The sequence below is a fragment of the Fukomys damarensis genome, unplaced genomic scaffold, assembly GCF_012274545.1.
Source record: "Fukomys damarensis isolate Sample0158 unplaced genomic scaffold, DMR_v1.0_HiC HiC_scaffold_33, whole genome shotgun sequence".
Lineage (NCBI taxonomy): Eukaryota > Metazoa > Chordata > Mammalia > Rodentia > Bathyergidae > Fukomys > Fukomys damarensis.
Genome location: NW_022900945.1, coordinates 12034906 through 12054089, shown reverse-complemented (window position 1 = coordinate 12054089; position 19184 = coordinate 12034906). Strand labels below are relative to the sequence as shown.

General features: G+C 48.0%; 1 protein-coding gene across 4 annotated transcripts in view; it reads right to left on the bottom strand.

Annotated features, from left to right (window-relative positions):
• Positions 1–19184, bottom strand: part of Ak5 (adenylate kinase 5) — a 219973-nt gene that overhangs the window by 19986 nt on the left and 180803 nt on the right. For all 4 annotated transcript variants that reach the window (XM_010605163.3, XM_010605162.2, XM_010605165.3 and 1 more), the window contains one exon: positions 872–914. In XM_010605163.3, the coding sequence (XP_010603465.1) occupies positions 872–914 (43 nt within the window). The remainder of the gene's footprint in view (positions 1–871; positions 915–19184) is intronic.

The window sequence follows — 19184 nt, the reverse complement described above, 5'->3', positions numbered from 1 at the left end:
GCAATCCATCATTCCATGCCCCGTGGAGACGGAGTTGATTCTTTGCACTTTGCTCGGTGACAACTAAGTTATGGCTCGTGTTTGTGTGTTTTCTCTGTGAATCACCATGATGTCACTGGTGACTGTGTTATTACCGACTGACACTCTATCTACCCCGCATGCTGGGATTGATGCAGGATTAGAGCCGGCGTTGTTTAAAGAGCCTCATTACCTACTTCCTGTGTTCATAGTCAATACTGTAAACAGGTTTCCACGACCCCCAAAGATAACAACCTGTTTTACAAAGTGGAAATGTTAGAAATATTTTTTCTTGGGCCATCACGAACCTTACCTTTTCTGACCAGTCCTAAATTCACATCCTTTTATCTGTTTTCATTTACAGGCATAGCTAGTTGGGAGTGGATTTTTATATCTGTGAGACTTTTAATATGACAAAAACTACACGGCAGTGAGGTCTTGGCGTGTGCTGGGTGGGTCCCAGTAGTACACTGCTGAGTGGTAGCTACCATGGGGGAAAGGAGTTTATGGTCCAGTTCAGCTTGGAGAATGTCAATTAAAGTTGGACAGCTCTCTACGGAGGACTTGGGGTGGGGGCTTGCTTTGCTAGTATTATGTGACTCTCCAAACGGAAATGGAAAGTAAAGACTTCCTGCACGTGTCTGAACACAGAGCACCTTGAGAGTCTCGTTCCCCAGGCGGTGATGAGACAAAGCCCGTTAGCGCTTCCCTGGCCCAGAAGGAAGAGATCCACAGAGTTCCACTCCGACTCTCACTCACGATGGTGTTTACCATCTCTTAGCTGCTATTCCATGAAGGAACCACGGCCAAGGCCACTGCAGTCCTTCCCAGTCTGCCCAGCGGAGGAACTCACCTCCCACAGGGTCCTCTCCAGAGACGTCCAGCCGGTCATCGTCCTGTGGAGAGAGGCACAGCATGAGAAGATGATCCTAACGGTATCATTCAAGCTCCTTCCGAAACTCATTAATGTTCTTCCACTTGCAAACAGCTCTACGAGGGAGGGGCTTCCAAGGAGGTCCGTGAGGAAAGACATTCTGTAGATAGGGAAGCAGAAGTCTAGAAGTTAAGTAGCTGAGGGTCACACAGAACTCACATTTAAACTGAGCCCTCTGTCCCCGGAGTCCATGAATTTTGTAATTACAGAGTAATAATTAATATAGTAATAATTAGTATGGTAATAATACAATAATGCTTATTTTTCTTGGTGCATAAACTGTATGGATGGGAAAGTTGACTTCCAGACAAGATCCTTCAGGGTAAGAAATGAGTGGCTAGGTATGGTCACAGCTGTTCTGTGAATTTTTAACTACATGTTCCATTTTCCTTATAGTGTAGACCATTGTGTTGGGGGAAAATTTGTTTAAAATATTATTAAAAGGCTTTTTCTTTGGATTTTCAGTCCCACCTCTGTCTCCACCTATCTTACGACCTCACACCCTCACCCTGTTTCTTTCCAGGTCCACAAAAGATGACTTCCATACATCCAGGGACACAGGTGATGTCTATATATCCATATGACACCCATTTCACAGACAAGGTAGAATGCTGTTATCACACGTGTTCCTGATGTAACACTGTAATATGCTGTTCTTCCACTTTGCCTTTTCACTCGATGTATTCTGGAGAACTTTCTAGATCAATGGAGAATGTTCTCACGGGAGAATGTTCTAAGTTGTACAGTATTTCATTGTACGGATGATACCATAGTTTTTTTTTTAAAAAATCATTTATTTATTTAGCAGTACCAGGGGACTAAACCAGGGCCTTTGTACTGAGCTACATCCCCAGCCTTTAAAATTTGAGACAGGGTCTTCCTAAGTTGCCCATGCTGGGCTTGAACTTGCCATTCTCCTGCCTCAGCCTCCCAAGGTGCTGCGATTACATGTGCACCCCCAGCCCCACCTTAAAACAGCCCTTTATTAATGGGACATTGGGTTGTTTCCAATCTCTGACTATTTTTGGGAAAGTGGCCCAGAGTAAATGTGTATAAATGTCACTTTACACACACATTCCTGCAGGTACATGGGGGCAGGGTGGAATGGTCACTGAGTAAATGTATTTAAAACTGTGACAGCTTTTTTCCAAAATGTTCTCAAACGGCTGTGCTCTTCTGCAAGGACGGTGTGTGGCTAGCACTCAACCCCGGCCTCCTGCCCTAGTTCACTGTGATGTACCCTGAGGCTGTGTGGGGCACGAACACTCCCCCAGGTAAGGTACGGATGCAGCCCTGGCCCCTTGTACCACACAGACTTCAGGGTGGCTTGCTGCCAGCTCCTCAGAGCCGTTCCAGGTGACAGAGGCTTCGGATGGACGGGGCAGTGATCATGGCCACATGCACCCCTCAGTTCCCTTCCTGGAGCAGAGAACTCCTGCATTCTCTCGGGGGGTGGGGGTGGGGGGGTCCCCGCTGGCTCCGGGCAGCGGCAGCGGCTCTGCTGATGCTGAGCTCTGTGCCCTGAGCTCTCTGCGCTCAGCAGGCAGTGAAGCACTACACTGCCCTCCTCCAGGGGGCAACAATGCTGCCAGGACAGCTGGCTGCCTGCTGGGCACTACCAGGGGCGGCAGATACCTGTGCCCGAGACAGAGACACAGCGCACAGTGAGAGGCTCAATAATGGTGGGCAGAAAACGACCGTTGCTCAGAATCTGCTATTCCTTGTAAAAGCTGTTGAATATGTCCAGGTGATATTAAAAGGAAATCACTGAGTCCTCTCCCTCACTTTTCTTTTTTTAACTGGATTTTGAGACAGTGTCTTGCTATGTAGACCAGGCTGGCCTGGAACTCACAGTGATGCTCCTGCATCAGCTTCCCCAGTGCTGGGATTCCAGATGGGTACCCACCACGACTGGCTTCTCCCTCACATTTTAATGTTACCGTCAGGTTATCCGATCACAGCCACCTGACAGCGACAGCGAGGCTGTATCCGATTGTTCTTGATGTGGTACCCTGACTTGGGAGCTGGAGAGAGGCCAAGCCGAATTCATAAGCCAGTGAAGCACACTACGGAAAAGGACTGTGTGGCCTCAGGCCCCTGGAGCCTGCCCCTCTCATCCTCAGTTCTCATTTGTAGTCTTCTGTTTGCCCAAATGCTGCATGCATCCTATTTCTGTGAAGTTGTTGACAGTAAACAGGCTGCTGGGGCCTCAAAGTCCCCATGGTGGTGAGCTGACACAAAAGCCAGGTGAGCCGAAGTCTCATTGCAGGGAATTATTTTCCAGGGGAAATCAATACATCTCGGGGTGTCCATGTGACTCTCTCCAAAATAAACTTCACACTGGGCGCACGTGCATGCACACACACGCGTGCACACACACGAGCAGTGAACGGTAAACACTTTTGGTTTTGGCAAAAAAGATGCCAACCAGCCCCTAAATCTTGTACTCAGCCAGGCATGATGGTGCACTCCTGTAATCTCAGTACTTGGGAGGCTGAGACAGGAGGATCGCCAACAGTTTAAGGCCAACATGGGTCACATAGTGAGTCTAAGGCCAGCTTGAAAGACATAGTGAGACCCTGTCTCAAAACAACAACAGCAGCAAGTCAGTCATGCACTAAGTCTTGCTTCTTTTCTAGTGTTTTCTGTGTTGTGCATGGAAGGGCATTCATTTTGGAAGATCATCAGGAACAGGGCAGCCCCTGTGGGAAGCACCAGGGAGGGGTTTACACCTGGTGCTCTGGGGCTTTATCTTCAGCTTGTGGCTCTTCGGAAACTCGATGCTGTATCTGACCGCCTCCACTCGGAGAGCTGGTGGTGCCTGAGTCACACACAGCCTCTTCCTGTGGCGCTGTTCCAGACTGTCAACCTCCGTCACCCGAGACTCGGTTAAGGCGCGTGGCTCTGCAGCAGTGAGGCACGGTGACTTCCCAGCAGGGCACCGAGAGGGCCACTCAATCTTCAGAACTGACCAGATGATATAAACACAGGCACCCACTGTATGTAAATGTCATTTCTGACTCACAAACATGGAACCAAGTTGCAGCCGCAGTGATGTGATGAATATCAGCAAAATCTCTCAGGCGATTGAGCTCGTCACGTCTTTCCAATGCTCTGTACTGGGTACAAGTTGGTGACGGTGTGGGGGGACCCGGGGTTCTCCTGAAGGGGCACACACAGAGCCTCAAGGGGGCTCAGCATCATTTGGGGAAACTGCAGGTTTGGACCATGGGTTTGTTTTGGTCTCTCGCTCAGTCTGAAGTGCAGCCAGAGTCACACGGGAGGCACAGCTGCCCACACGCATCCCGCTGTCTGCGGAGCCGGATTTGCAGGAAGAGCTGCGTGTTTTCCTTGGCCTCGTGTGCCAGTCTCTGCAGGTCCAACGTGGAGGTTTGGCCACTTCACTCCCAGGTCCTGGAACGACTGAATTCTAGATCAGGGAGATCCAAAGGGAACCTTAGCAGCGAGATGGGCTCCCTGACTGAGACAGTGTTCTCCGACCTTCTTTGATCTCGGCATAGTGTGTACCCCTGGCTACAGGGCCAACACCCTGTGGCACTGTCCCGAGCGCATGACGGCAGGACGAGCAGCTGGTACTTGGCCTCGTTCACCGCACCACAGCACAGTGGACGAGGACCTGGGTGAGCAGGGCTGGGAGGAGCCTGAATGAGATGGGCTTGGATCATCACTGTCCCAGGAGGTGCCGAGCCCCGGCCTGGCATCCTTGGCGACCCCCTTCACCGCTGCTGGGGGCCTTCCGACTCGGGGAGCCACAACATGAAAGGTGTCCCGGAAGCGGAAGGAGAGGGTGGTCGGCAGCTCCCTCACTCCGTTACTGGTTTGGAGTAACCGGTACATTTCACAGCAGGGCATCAAACGGCATTATGAGGAAGAGACCTGTCTGACAACAGATTGTTGCAATAAAGCTTCATTTCTTGCCCTAAAATTCACACCAAAACAGTGAGGCCAAAAAAGACTATTTTTCCCTCTGATACCAAGTACTGAAAACTTCAAAATGCAAAATAAATAAATACACAAATCTAAACAAAAAAGAATAAAAGTAAAGAATTTCACAGAGATTCTCCAGTTTTGGAAACAGTATATTTTCTTTTCTGATAGCACTGCACAGATGACACAAATTCTGGAAAATCACAAACCATGAAATACTAGCATATGAAGATTTTCCTAGATTCCTACTTAAATTGGTCTGCTGATTTGTCTTTGGTTATAAGAAGTAACAGGAAACAAAAATGTCCTGTAGTTCTTAATACATTAGAACGGTTAAAACAGAGGTACCGAGCTGTTTCCAAATCTTGCAACCCAAAAATAAATTTTTTTGGATTCTGTTTCTCTTATGTCTTCAAAAAAATCATCAAGACCTCAGGTGTAAAAAAACCTCACATGTAAACAATTTTTAGAAATGACTCCTGGAACAGTCATTTAGATGGCGCTGCAGCATTTCCAACAGGAGCACTCCCATCAGATCGCGGTGTTTGCTATTTTGCCTTTTCTAGAGGAGGAAGCCAGGCTGGGAGAGCAGGTGAGGCCTCCACAGGAGGCCAGTGGGCCAGGGGTCCTCCGGGCTCATCCTGTGTCTGCCCTGCGTGGAGGGAGGTAGAAGAGGTGACGCACTGGGCTTGTGTTGCCTGGAGGACCAGCAGGGCACAGGGAGGGTCAGAACCCTCACGGTGGCCTCTAGGGACCACGAGGAGGGCCAGTGCTCACGGGGTCTGGATTGCTGCCCCTCCAGCGTCCAGCCGGAGAAGGGCTTCACACATTTTACCCGCGAGATGCGAATGGCGTTTTTGAAAGCCCCTGGTTCTTTGGTAAGAAAACACTGAAAACTAGAAATAGCCCCACTGCATCAGAAGGGAGAAGGAGGCTGGTCCGCCAGAGATGTTTTGTGTCTTGTAAAGCCTGTTTTCATTTAAAGTAATGGGCAGTTTGAAAAAAATGTACGGGAAGTGGTATGTTATCCGGCAACACCCAAGAATTCATTCTGCGGCAATTTCCCTTCCCATTGAGCGAAATTCACATAATTAGAGGTCTGCCCACTCCCATCACTGAGTAGGCAGGAGGACAGCAGAGTGCACGGTGTGCCACCCTCTCCCCCGCCGGGTTAAACTGCAGGCTCCCCACGCGCGCTGCTTTAAAGGGGTTTAGAGTTGCTGTCTAAGAAAAATGGCATTTTCTTCTTTTATGTATACATGGAAGTGTTGGTGTCTTTAATAAAAAAACTTAAAAATATCCCACTGTTTTCCTGTAAGTTCCTGTTTCACTCTCTCAAATACACGTGGACTCCTCTATGCTAGAAAACCGCAGAAGAAAGGCTTCAATCTTGTCGTCATTCACCAAACGTGGGTTGCTGTTAAGAAGGGCTCTGTGTGGCTGGTGGTTACGGAAAAGGCTAAGTTCCTGTTCTGATTTCACCTAAGCTTAATGTCGGCTATAAAGTCACTCTCGGCTGACCATGAAGAGTTTTTGGGCATTTAAATTTGTCTTCCAATCCCTTGTAAAACGGGAATAAAATGGTAGAGCAGTGGGCCTGGATCTAGTACTGTGGTGCTTAGATTTACTGCTTAAGTACAGTACTACACGTGTTCACAGACCCTGCGCCTCCAGTTTCTTCTGCCTTTTTTTTCTTGCATGCAGTAGGTCCTCCAGACTTGCTGTCAAAATAAAGGATCATTTATTTTCCATTATCCTTTCTTAAAAAAAAACACAAAAAAACAGCAAACACCTCACATGTAAACAATCTCAGAAACGATGACTGCAGCAGTTCTTTAGGTGGCACCGGAGCTTTCACAGCTGTCTAACCTCAGGCGAAGAGCATCGGGTAGGCTTTACTTTCTCCACGTAGGACAGGATGAAGGCTGTGTACTTCTTACTGCAGAGTTTCACCTGCTCTACGGACAGGAAAGACCGATGGGGGTCGGAGAGTTTTGGTGTTTGTCCTTCTGTGCGGCACAGCAGTGGCAGGTGCCGTCACCCCACAGAGCTCTCACTCAGACCTAGGTGTCCCCACCCTTGAGCTTGTGACCTGCTGCTCAAGAAGAGAAAGCGGAAGCACTGATGGTTCACTGGTTCCTGGCTGGGCTCTGAGAGCCGTGCGAGCCTCTGTGGTCCCTTGGCCTCTTCCCAGCTACCTGAGTAAGGACGAGATGCTGTGGGGACCGCGCTTTGTGTCCTGCTGCTGCAGGCCAGGCCAGGCCAGGCCCGCTAGGCCCCGGCTGAGCCAGCCACTGGCCACAGCATCAGTGAGGGGACAGGACCAGTGGCTATTTTGCACCCCATCTGCGCTGCCTCTGTGTCCTTGCTAAAAACTGGCTTCACCTTTGAGGGCCAGTTAGGCAGGCCTGGGTTCACAGGGCAGGCTGGAATCTTGCTTTGGAGCTGATGCTGGAAGCAATCACAGAATCCCCTCTCTCCTAAGGAAAGGTCTCACTCCTGAGGCCTTCCAGGGTTGGGCCAAGGCCCACACGTGTTGCCGGAGTCCTTTATTTCAAGTCAGCAGACTGCACAAGTCAATCACACAGCACACATTCACGACAACCCCTACAGCTGTGGACGGAGAGTGAGCTGAGCTTGGCCAAACCCAGCCAACACTGGCGTCCAACCCTTGTGTCTCTAGGGAAATAATAAATGGACGTTGTTTAAGTGCCTAGGCTCCAGGCAGTGACACAGCAAGAGTCAAAAGAATACGGAGCGCTTCTTATTCTGAATGATATTTGAAAATCCCTTCACCCGAGGACTTCTGCCCTTTCTCTTTTGGACCCACTGTAATTTTCCCAAGACAAAGCCCATGACAGGTAGCAGGGTAGTTTCCCGAGTGACCAGCCTCGATCTGACAGATTACTTGGGAGGCAGCCCTTCTGCCTCCTCTTTGTCTTAAAATCTTAGCAGAGGCTCCACAGGAGGTAAAGAGTGACATCTGACTGTCTTCTGAAAAGCCTTTGGCAAGGAGCATTTGGGGGATGTGAAAAGGCACCACGACACGCATTCATCCCACTGCCCTAACTCCAGTGGGTGCGGGGGCCAAGGAAAGCAGCCTGCACCTTCCTACTTCTACGAGCTCCTCAGACAGAATGAACGCTGCACGGGAAAAAGAAACAAGTGCCAGAAGAAGGGAAAGGGGCTCCAATCAGAAAAGCCCGCGTGAGCATTAACCCTAAGCATCAGGAAATCTGAAATGCAGTGCTCACACTAGGGGGGCAACGCAGGCAAGGATACTCGGTCCCTGTGCCCCCAGAGTGTCTACTTGAGGAGACAGATTTCGATCACTTAAACACATATTAAAAAGGAGGCCTACAAAATACCAGGTTCTCGGAAAGTGAAAGCAGGGGTTCTGGTCTGGATTGGGGTCAGGGGGCAGACCCTGCTGGCCAAGGGGAAAAGAGGAGGTGGTGCAGTGGGGACCCAGATGCGGTGTCCCCGCAGAAACACTGAGCTGTTGCGGAGCGTGGCCTTAGGGCGGGAGTGGGAGGAGGGTGGTGGGGGCCGAGGGCTGCGTCCTAGGAGCAGCGGAAAGAAGACACCCGCAGGTCACTCTGGTGTTAGCACAGAGATCACTGGATGAGGTGTGGGGTGCAGCAGGGGGTTGGTTCTATGTGGTGAGAACAAGAGCCCCGGCTGTGTGGTTGCTAAGGGGAAATGAGATGACTGCAAGTATTCTGCAAATAGTACATTCTTGCACCAACGCAAGACACTGCTACTGCATCCTCTGCTTCTTAGAATGCCAGGCAGGAGCTATTCGTGCCTTCAGGAAAACCGTGCCTCTGCTTTAAGGTTACACGGGAAGACCGGGCTCACACCCAGGGCCAGAACCACCCCAGCCCCCGACCTCCTCCCACTCAGGCTCCGGCCCGCCGCCTTACAGTCTTCTCCAAATGGCCTTCAGTGGCAGCTGGATGGAAGCAAATGTTACCAGGAGCACTGTGAGGTGACGCTGACCACAACGGCAGCATGATGATGACCCCAAGGAATGGCTGAAAGGCCCTGCAGGTTAAATGCAAGTCGAAGAAATGCGAAATCTTTGGGAAACCTTGGGAAATAGAATTCACGAAAGGTATTGTGTTTTTTCCTTTAAAACAAAGAATATTTAGCTCAAGAGCAACTAGAGTCCATTTATTACATTTTGTCACTTAATTGAACAGTTCCCATGGTAACTCAGGAACAGACTACTCACTGCCTTCAATGAATTGCAGATACACATTTTTCCTCTACTGAAAGAGGCAGGAAGATTTTTCGAAAGGCCATCTTGAGCTGTTGCGCTCTTTCTCTGGCCTGGTGTCAGCACTCTTTCTCCAGGGGACCTGAAGTGGCAGCACCCCTCATGAAGAAGTGACATATCATCCGGGGAAATGTTCCAGACCTGCAGCCAGCCAACGCCACTCAAGTGATTCCGTGGGCAGGGACTGTGCTATCCCCCGGCCTGGTCCTCCAGCCCCCCGGGTCACTGTCTGCCCCACAGCTCCTCCTGGTGCCCCTCCACACACGCACCACTTACCGAGGCTGTGTCCTTCCTCAGAACAACTTGGCCTCCTTCCTACCAAGCTCCTTTGAGTGAAAGACTCCTTTCAAGACCGACGGTGAGCCACGCCCCTTTACACCATGCCCATCCCCAGCCTGTGTGTTACTCAGTCTGTCATCCGTCACGGAGCCTTGCACGCAGGAGGTGGGGTAATGGGCTCCCTCAACACCTGACAACACTTGTATCCTTTATCAGTGCAGCAGACATCTACCGGACCGTTCCCAGTGCTCATGCTGCCTCTGGAGAGGGACCCCGGCCCCAGACAGTCAGACAGGAGTGCGCCCCAACCAGCCTGGGCAATCACCTTCCTCTCCTAGGAATTCAGACTGAGACAGCCTGGCCTCCCCACAGGCTGCACCAATTGGTAGATGGACCGATGGAAAAGTGACCAGCAGAGGGCCTGCACAGAGAGAAATGAGGGGACACACAGAAGGAAGCCGACCGGAACAGAGGGCGCTCTTCATGGCTGATCGGCATCTGATTCCTGTCTCTAGGGCTCAGGTGCACTTTTCCTTGGTTTTAGGAGAGGTTCCAAAAGCTTTAGAATACGTTAGCCTTTTTGTTAAAGTTAGCTTGAATAGGTTTTTGTGATTTGCAAACAAAAGAATCTTAAGTAAGACACTCACATAACAAAGGAGTGATTCCTAGAACTCCTCTTTCCCAAGAGAGTGACATATTTGAAAGTAAGGACTACGTGAATCTTAGTCAGGTTTTTAAGCCCCCAGGTCCTGCATACTACCTGACACTTTGTAGATGTGCAATAGGTGCTTACTGAATTCACTTGTTCTTGAATCAAATGAGATGATGTACAAAAACCTTGAGGTGCTCGGTGGGAACCAAGTTTATTGTGTCTGGACTGTGTGAGCTCTGTCTGCCCTTGGCTCCGTCCTCTCGGCAGGAGAAGGCAGGGCTCTGGGGCTTTCTCCCTCTGCCGGGAGTCAGGAGAGAGGAGTGGGGCGCCAGCTACCAACCACCCCCAAACACTAAGAGGAAAGATGAGGAAGGGCTCCTCCAGTGACCACAGTGTCTCTGAAATACTCCACAAATCCACACTCACCTGACCCATGTTTATGCATTAGAACGTGGATTTAGAATGTGGATTCCTTGCATGCTAGGACAAGAATTCCAGGCTAACTTGCAAATACGGCAACGTAATTAAACTAGTCACAAAGATTTTTAAGACAACCAACCTTAAGCATTGCAGAGGTTCAGTTCTACAGAACTGATACAATTGACTTTTCTTCATTAAAACAGGGCTCAAGTTAGTAATAATTATCTTCTCAGCCTATCTTAAGATTTTTTTGTAATGAGCCCAGTTTTTTAATTTAATTTAAATATTTATTTTGGTACCAGGAATCGAACTCCGGACCTTGCACTTGCCAGGCAGGTGCCACTGAGCCACAATCCAGCTCTAAATTTTATTATTTCAAAGCACAGAGAATAAATGCCACCATATTCACTGATTATGACTCTGAAATTGAGACTTAGGAAACCTATAAAATACCCAAAAAGTTTGTGCTTTTATACAGTTATTAAAAATGGAGATAAAGTAGAATATTTATTAATACTGAAAAAGAGTCACAACATATTCTATGAATAGATGGGTAGCTACACAGCAAGTATACTGTGATCTCATTTTTATAAATAATCTATGCAAGAATTTATATAAAAATTTAAATGCTATGTAATGTGCTTAAACCTGGGGGCTCAGGAAGATGATCTCCCTTCTAAGTATATAATTTCTTTTTTTTCCTCTCTCATTGAGTTTATTGGTTCATTTTAGGCATACAGTACAGTTACATTCATCATTGGGATCTTGTACCTTTACACGACAGGTCTTCGTTCTCATTTTTTCCCCTGTCCTTGTATGATTTCTATAACAATGAACAAGCACTGTTCAAGGTAAAAACCTAAACAGATAATTCACGGCTCACATAGAACTCATCCATCCATCCAGGCATCCGTCCATCTGTCCGTCCTGTGCATCTGTAAGTCTCTGTCAAGCACCTAGAATGTGCGAGGCCTACTTGAGCTAAGTCGGGACAGGGCAAGAGTCCCTGGGCCCGATCTTCATTTTGGGCAGCAGTCGTAATGTTTATGAGCAGAAGCCATAAGATTATGAAGTGGATTAATAGGGACCATCTTCCCTCTGGCCAATGACTTGTGAATAGGATAAGAGGTTATAGGAAAATAAGAAAGAATCCTAAAAGCAAAGAGTCAGAAACGCTTTGCTAAAGACTACTTACAATTTGTCCTACACAGAAAACTTTACAGTCCTCAAGTACTGTGCCTAGAACATTTTCATTGCTCCTTAGAGTCATTTTACACCAGGCTGAAAAAGGGGTGCATTCTCAGGACGCACAAATGAACTTCCCAAACACAGCAAGACGTCCTTCCTGTCCCTGTTACTTGGGCCAGTATTTGTGAACAAATGATTGCATTTCCAATCGTAATCTGGGTTTGATTACATATTCCTGTGAAAAGGAGGAAGGGGTAGATTTATACACAAAAATTAAGTCTTTGTCTCACTTTGTACATTTCCTGAGACTTGCTATTATTTTAAGTGCCTTCATTTGATTTCCTTTTCACTATGATGCCAAAAATAACAGAATCTCTTATCCACACCTCTGCTTATTTTGTGACTGTGGCAACCCATTTTCTAAAGTTTGACTCACTTTCTTAGCATCCATTAGACATAGTCCTTCTATTTGAAAATGTTCTTTATTTCTGTGTTGATGGCTCCTTCATTAGTAAAATCTGTATTCCTGGGCTGGGGATTTAGCTCAGTGGTTCTGCTGCCTGCCTCACAAGCGCAAGGTCCTGAGTTAGCTCCCCAGTACCAAAAAAGAATTTATTTTTATTCCTGGGGCAAGTTCTAGGACCTCATATTTCGGAGGTACTTGATGTATCTTGAGCCTAAAGTGATGGTTTGCTCATTATAAGACCTTAAGATCTAGAGCTTAACAGGTTTCACCAAATACCCATGTTTCCCCCCTTGATGTTAGATTACACCACACGAAAGATTCTGTACTGCATTAAAGAAACATGTACTAGGAAAAATAAAAGATTATAAACCCTATTTCTTTAAACTATGATAAAATGTATTTTAATGGTTCAGAAGTCACACAGGTACAGTCACAACTATTTCCTTGTTCAGGAACAGGTGGAGCTAAGCACCATCGCCGCTTCCTGTCCCACGCCCACGCCTTCTGTGGATGACAGCGGCCACTGCTTGGTAATGCTGTGTGCCGCACGCTAGGCCTCTGTGCAGCAGGGTGAGCGAGCGATGCTCACAAGGGATGGTTGAATCTGTGCTTTCCAAGGGCAGTCTCTGGGCCATCGGCTCCCTAGGAACACAGGTCACCCTCAGCCCACTGAATCAGCAACTGCACACGTGGGGTCTGACACTCCATCTTCTGACCCAGATGATTCTGATGCTTCCCCAGGCCTGAGAATAACTGGGTTAATGGACCAGGAAAGACGGATCCGGTTCTACCTTTGTGGCTCTGCCAGCCGACAGGGGAGAGGTGGTGGTGAGCCATGCAGAGATATCGACAGGCAATGACACGTCCCCAAGCTTGCTTTCAGAGTTCCTGGAAAATTTTACAGGCTAGGGAGGCAAATAAAGGCCTGAGTCACCCTTGGGAACTTGTAAGGACTTTGAAACTAATCTGAAGGGCAGAGAGAAGTCAGGAAAAGGTTTTAAGGAAGACAGTGATAAAAATCAGTGTTTTAGTAGGATAACTGGGCTCTTTAGAGAGAAGAAATAAATTAGATGTGGAGGACAAAGAGTCCAGGTCTTAGTACTTGGGTGGGGGTTGGAGCCGCAAATGAATCCTGGCTGGTGGGGAAGGTGGATCATCAACTCCCCGCACAGTAATGAAACAGAGAGAGAGAGAGTCACGTTCCCTGAGCGAGATACAGGAAGTTACTTGCTTGGAAAAAGACAGGGAAATCTCTGCAGTCTGTCGCTGGACCTCTATGGAGAACTGACCAGTCTTTGCCTACCAAAGAGGTCCACTTCCTGACCCAAAGAAGCAGTGCGTGTCACTTTATCGGGAAAAGGGACATTGTAAGGGTCATTAAGGATCTTGAGATGGGGAGATTTTCCTGATTATCTGGGGCCAAAGTGTAATCACAGGGGTCCTTAGAGAGGCAGGAAATCAGTGTCAGAATGAAGATAGGAGGAGGGAGAGAGAGAGACACTATTCTGCTGCTGCTGGCCTTGAAGATGGTGGGAGGGGCAGGGGCCACAGGCTAAGGGACACAACAGCCCCCAGTGGCTGGAAAAGACAAGGAAATGGATCCTGTCCTCTGAGCCTACAGAAAGAAGGTGGTCCTGCTGATAAGGCAACCTTACCACTTCTGCTTTCAAGGACCTTTAGATGATAAATGTGTGCTAAACCATAGAGTCTGTGGTAACTTGTCATGGCAGGTAGGAAGCTAATCCACTGTGGATCGTGCTGGATGGAAGCCCCCGTGGGTGACCTTCTGGCCTAGCAGCCCCCGTGCACACTGAACTGCCAGATGCCTACCCCATCTTGGTATAAATGGGCAGCCTGGAGCTCACAATTTAGGAGGAAACACATGAGAGACGGAGTCTCGGCCAGGCGTGGTGGCACATGCCTGTAATCCCAGCACTCGGGAGGCTGAGGCAGGAGGATTGCTGTGAGTTCGAGACCAGCCTGGCCTACATAGTGAGTTCTAGGTCAGTCTTAACTACATAGTGAGACCCTGTCTCAAAAAAAAAGACAGAGTCTCAAATAAGCAACACAAAATAAACCTAAAGGAAATACAGATGAATGAAAAAAATTAAGAAAGCAATGTAACCATTATTATTTTCAGAAAGATATATTACATCTATAAATTTTTTTTACAGATAGCATGGGAAAGGAACAGTTAAGAGTTCTTGAAAATTAAAACTATGATGGCTAAAATAAATGCAGCAAAAAGAGTTAAGGAATTTCCCAGAAAGCAGAACATAGTAGAAAACTTAAAGCAGAAAATAGGGGGAAAGAATGAAAAGATCGATTCAGAAAGCTGACTGTGAGATTCTAAAAAGTAGGAGCTGGAAGAGCAGAGGACAGAAAAAGAACGAAGAAAAGAGAAAACACTGTGAAATGTCCCCGCGGGCAGAGCCCCGGAGTCCTCACATGGAAAATCCACACCACATGGTCCCCATGAAGCAGACTGCAGGACACGTCAGGCCTGGCTGGAAGAAAGGACACTGCAAACGTCCCGCAGGCGGGGACACTGTCATGGTGTCGTGGCCTGGCTGGAGACCAAGGCCCAGCTCTTCCAGCCCATGCAGGAAGACCGACATCCACACAAGGGTTAGATCTAGGTAACTTACCAGAGAATACAAGGAAAGAATAAAGCCACTCAGTAACAGAAAATGTGAAAAACCTTTCGCCCTCCATTGACTTTTATTTATTTTAAAAAATTTGCTTTGATTTTGTGAGACAGGGTCTCGCTATGCAGTTCAGGCTGGCCCTGAACTCACTGTGTAGCCCAGGCTGGCTTCAAACTCAGGGCAATCCTCCCGCCTCGGCCTCCTGAGTGCTGGGATTACAGGCGTGCGCCACCACACCTGGCCCTCTATACACTCATCGTGGAGAGTTCATACATGAGTATAATGCAGCTTCTTTTTACTTTCCCTTCCCTCTCTTCATCTCTCCTCCATCTAAGAATCAGTATCCTGAGGGCTGGGCCTAGAGCTGGCAGGTTTCACGGGCTCCCCATGGGCCTCTCAAAGCAGCTGTGGCTATGCCTGGTTTGAGAACTGTATTTGGTTTAGCTCATGCCAGCTGCTAGGACAAAATACCACAGACTGACTGGCTTGTGACCAACAGAACCTGACTCTACATTTCTGGAGTTGTGAAGGTCATGATCAGCAGATACAGTGGCTGGAGAGAGCTTGAGCTTCTTTGGTAAGGGCGCTAATCCCACTGATGGTAGCTCCATCACGACCTAAAGGCACCCTTTTGTTAGAGACAAGATTTCAACATACTTTTTGGGAGCACACAAACCTTTAAATGACAGAAAATTTGGAGTCAGAGAAAGTTGGTTAAAGTCCTGCTTTGAAAATGGACTCGGCGCGTTACATTGGCCAGGCAATTTCACACTTGGAGTCTCAATTTCCTTATCTATGAAATGGGTTTAATGAAGTTGATCAGATAGGGCTCTGGTATGCAAGGCACTTAGCTAATGCCCGGCATACTGAGTGCTCAGTAAGCATGAATGGGTGTCCCTGCCCTGGCAGTGGAGGAAGCTTCTCACCATACATCAAAGGGAGGGCAGTGTGGTTAACCCGCCTGCTCAAGGTCTCTGCCCCAGTGGAGGTGTAACTTGTGGTCTTAACTCTTGGTGCAAATTAGCCTATAACTTAAACTCCAGGAGGAAGAAAAAAGGGTAATTTGGACTCACTCAAGGAAGTGTGTAAGATTAATGTCATCTGATTACTTGTGTGTTGAGCAGACAGAGAAGAGCTACAGGTAAAAGTGTTATCTATTTGATTTGACTTTGCTAGATAAAGATTTCTTTTGTTTTGTTTTTTGGTACCGGGGATCAAACTCGGGTCCTTGTGCTTGCAAGGCAGGCAGCAGAACCACTGAGCTAAATCCCCAGCCTGATAAAGATTTCTTTTGTTTTGTTTTTTGGTACCGGGGATCAAACTCGGGTCCTTGTGCTTGCAAGGCAGGCAGCAGAACCACTGAGCTAAATCCCCAGCCTGATAAAGATTTCTTTGGTGATAAACATTAATTGAGTTTTGGGAAATCTATTAAATCTTTTCAGAGCTGGGCATGGTGGCGCACGCCTATAATCCCAGCACTCAGGAGGCTGAGACAGGAGGATCGCTGTGAGTTTGAGACCAGTTGGGCTATATAATGAGTTCCAGGCCAGTCTCAACTACATAGTGAGAACCTGTCTCAAACCCCGCCACCCCCCAAAAAAAATTCTTTTCAGAAACCATAAAGTCAACAGGATAGCTACAGTGTAGTCTACAAGATTTAAATAATGTTATGTGAATGCAGTCATTTTCAGAGCAAGTAAAAACTGATAAAAATAATGAGCAAGGCCTCTGGAAATAGAGCCAGCCAGATCCGTGATGAAAAAGCAGTGTCCTGTTTTCTGCCACTGGGGAGCGGAACTCTGACGAATGGTGTAAGAGTGGGCTCTGAGCGATGGGATGAGCCAGCACTCCCTCCTCCAGCCAGGGAGCAAGACTATTCTAGGGCAAAGGGGCCCGCTGTTTGTAAAAGGAGGATACCTGAGCTCCCGGCACACACCCATGGCTCCAGGGGACGCCAGCCCTCTGGTGGGTGTGGCAGGTGATGGCTGGGTCCAGACTGACTGCCGTGGTCCAGCTGCTCACAGCTGTGTGGAGCTACGAACGGAGCAGCCAGCTTTTGAGCGGATTGCACGGATTCAGACAGAACATCCCCCGTTCACCACACAGAGCTGAAGACTAGAGGCTGCTTCTAACCATTTGGACCAGGTGAGTCTTCACAGATGCTAGGAAGATCCTGGAGGAGAGGCAGATGGGCCTTCCCTTCCCACCACCAAGAATAAAACTCCCATTACCTATCAGGGCAGGGCCAAGGAACCAAAGTGATTTAGAAAAATACAGAAGGGCTACACAGAAGACATCCAAAGAGAGTCCTAACTACTACCCTAAGGTGCTAAAGGAGTTTCTAATTTAGAGTGGACATATACAATCCAAGCAGAGTCTGACTGCTGGAAGTGACAGAATTCCACAAGTCCAATTACCTCTTGGCTATAGCATTCCATTGATGAGTTTAGTGAGAGAGGCCGGGATTATATAATGGAGCTGGGCTAGGCATTTAGCTCAGTGGTGCCGCTGCCTGCCTTGCAAGCGCAAGGTCCTGAGTTTGATCCCTGGATGCCCCCCCGCAACATAAATATATTTTGAAGCTGAAGATGCACAGCCCATGGAGAGGCTGGCTGTCCAATGGGCCTCATTTCATCTGTGAGAAAGCAGATGTCCAGGTGCTGAGCCCCACTCAACCCTGAGGCAACAAACAGCAGAGGCCAGAAGCAGCCCCTCTCCACTTCCTCCTCCATTATTTAGCAGAGAAGCGCTCACTTGATTTAACAAGCAGACAGTATCAGAATGTTCGCTATACTAAATTCACACATTAAAAGTTGCAAACAACCCTAGCTCCCACCGTGAGAATACATAAGCTCCCCAGGTTCCAGTCTGAGAGTGGAAAACCACACGGCAGTGCAACCGCACGAAACAGAGTTACACAAGCAGCGCAGGCCAAAGAAGAAAATCAAGCTGCCGAGGGCTATAGACGTACTGCCATTTCCAAGGAACTGAAGACACAAAACGTACCTCACACTCTTAGGAATACACATTTAACAGTCAATAACTATTTCTTGAATATCTGCCATGTGCCAGGTATCGTTTTAGATGCTGCTGAGAAGTGAACAGAGGTCCTGCACCCACCCTGAAACCCGCATTTTGGACACAGCTGATGTATGCAGTACAAATACAAAGACAGATGCGAGATGGACAGATTGGAACTCCGAACAGCAGCAGCCTCTGGGCAGGGCCAGTGGGTGTGACTGCAAAGCAGGTTTGTGGGAGCTTCTGGTTATGTTTTTTCTTTTTGGTACTGGGGATCGAACTCGGGTCCTTGCGCTTGCGAAGCAGGCACTGGAACCACTGAGATAAATCCCTGGCCCCGAAGGTTTTATTTCTTACCGTGGGTACATGATGTTTGTAATACTGTTTTCTAAAGCTTTTGTTCTTTCTGAAGCAGCTTATGGAAATTCTGTTTACTTCTGTTTCCCAGCTTTGCTCCGTAAATTTGTCCTGGTAGATGTGCTTCCCCCGCAGAAGAGGCTGTGAGCCTGAGATGTTCTGGGTGCGAGCTGAAGGTCAAGGGCCCATGTGTGCGGGGGCCACGGTGTCTGGGGTGTTTTCAGCGGAAGGGCAGGGGACTCCTACAGCGGGCTGGAGCCAGTGACAGTCTAAGAACTGAGCGTAGAGCTAACTTGTGTGGCAGGAACAATGGGGGTGCCGCTCATCTGGAGGCCCACACCAGGTGGCTGGCTCATCATCCAGTGGACCGCAGGTATTTCAGCATTAATGTCCTCTGCACCCGAGCCAGGCAGGACTAACCTGGGCCTCATTTGACAGGTCTTATTTCAAACAATTTAAACAAACAGCCTCACCTAAAAATCTTCCTCCTCACAATCCTTGTTTTATTATTCAGGTATTTCTGATTCAAAAGAGGTAGAAATATTGCAGTACTGTCCTTATACCTTTTGGCCCTGAGTACCCCTGAGGTAATAATCAGTGATTCAGGAAAAGGAAATGGTGTGTGACGATGGCTCAGGGTGTATTATTCACAACACTAAAATGAGCAGAACACTCGGTGTCCTGCAGCACAGGAATGATGAAAATGGATGCAGCGTTTCTACCGAATTATATTTTACACCGCCCTTAAAGTGTTATCACATGGACCATTCTAGAACATGGGAAATTTGGTGTCATTTAAGTGAAAATTTGCTTATAATTTAAAATTCTTCGTTTCTTGAATAAAATGAGCAAAAAGCAGTGGCAAAGTAGATTTAAGAAAGTAAAAGTGAAGCAAGGAGAAACTGGCTCTGCAGAGCAAGTATGGGCTGAGTAAAAGTAAGATCAAAGCACACCCTGAGGAAGCAGGGCAG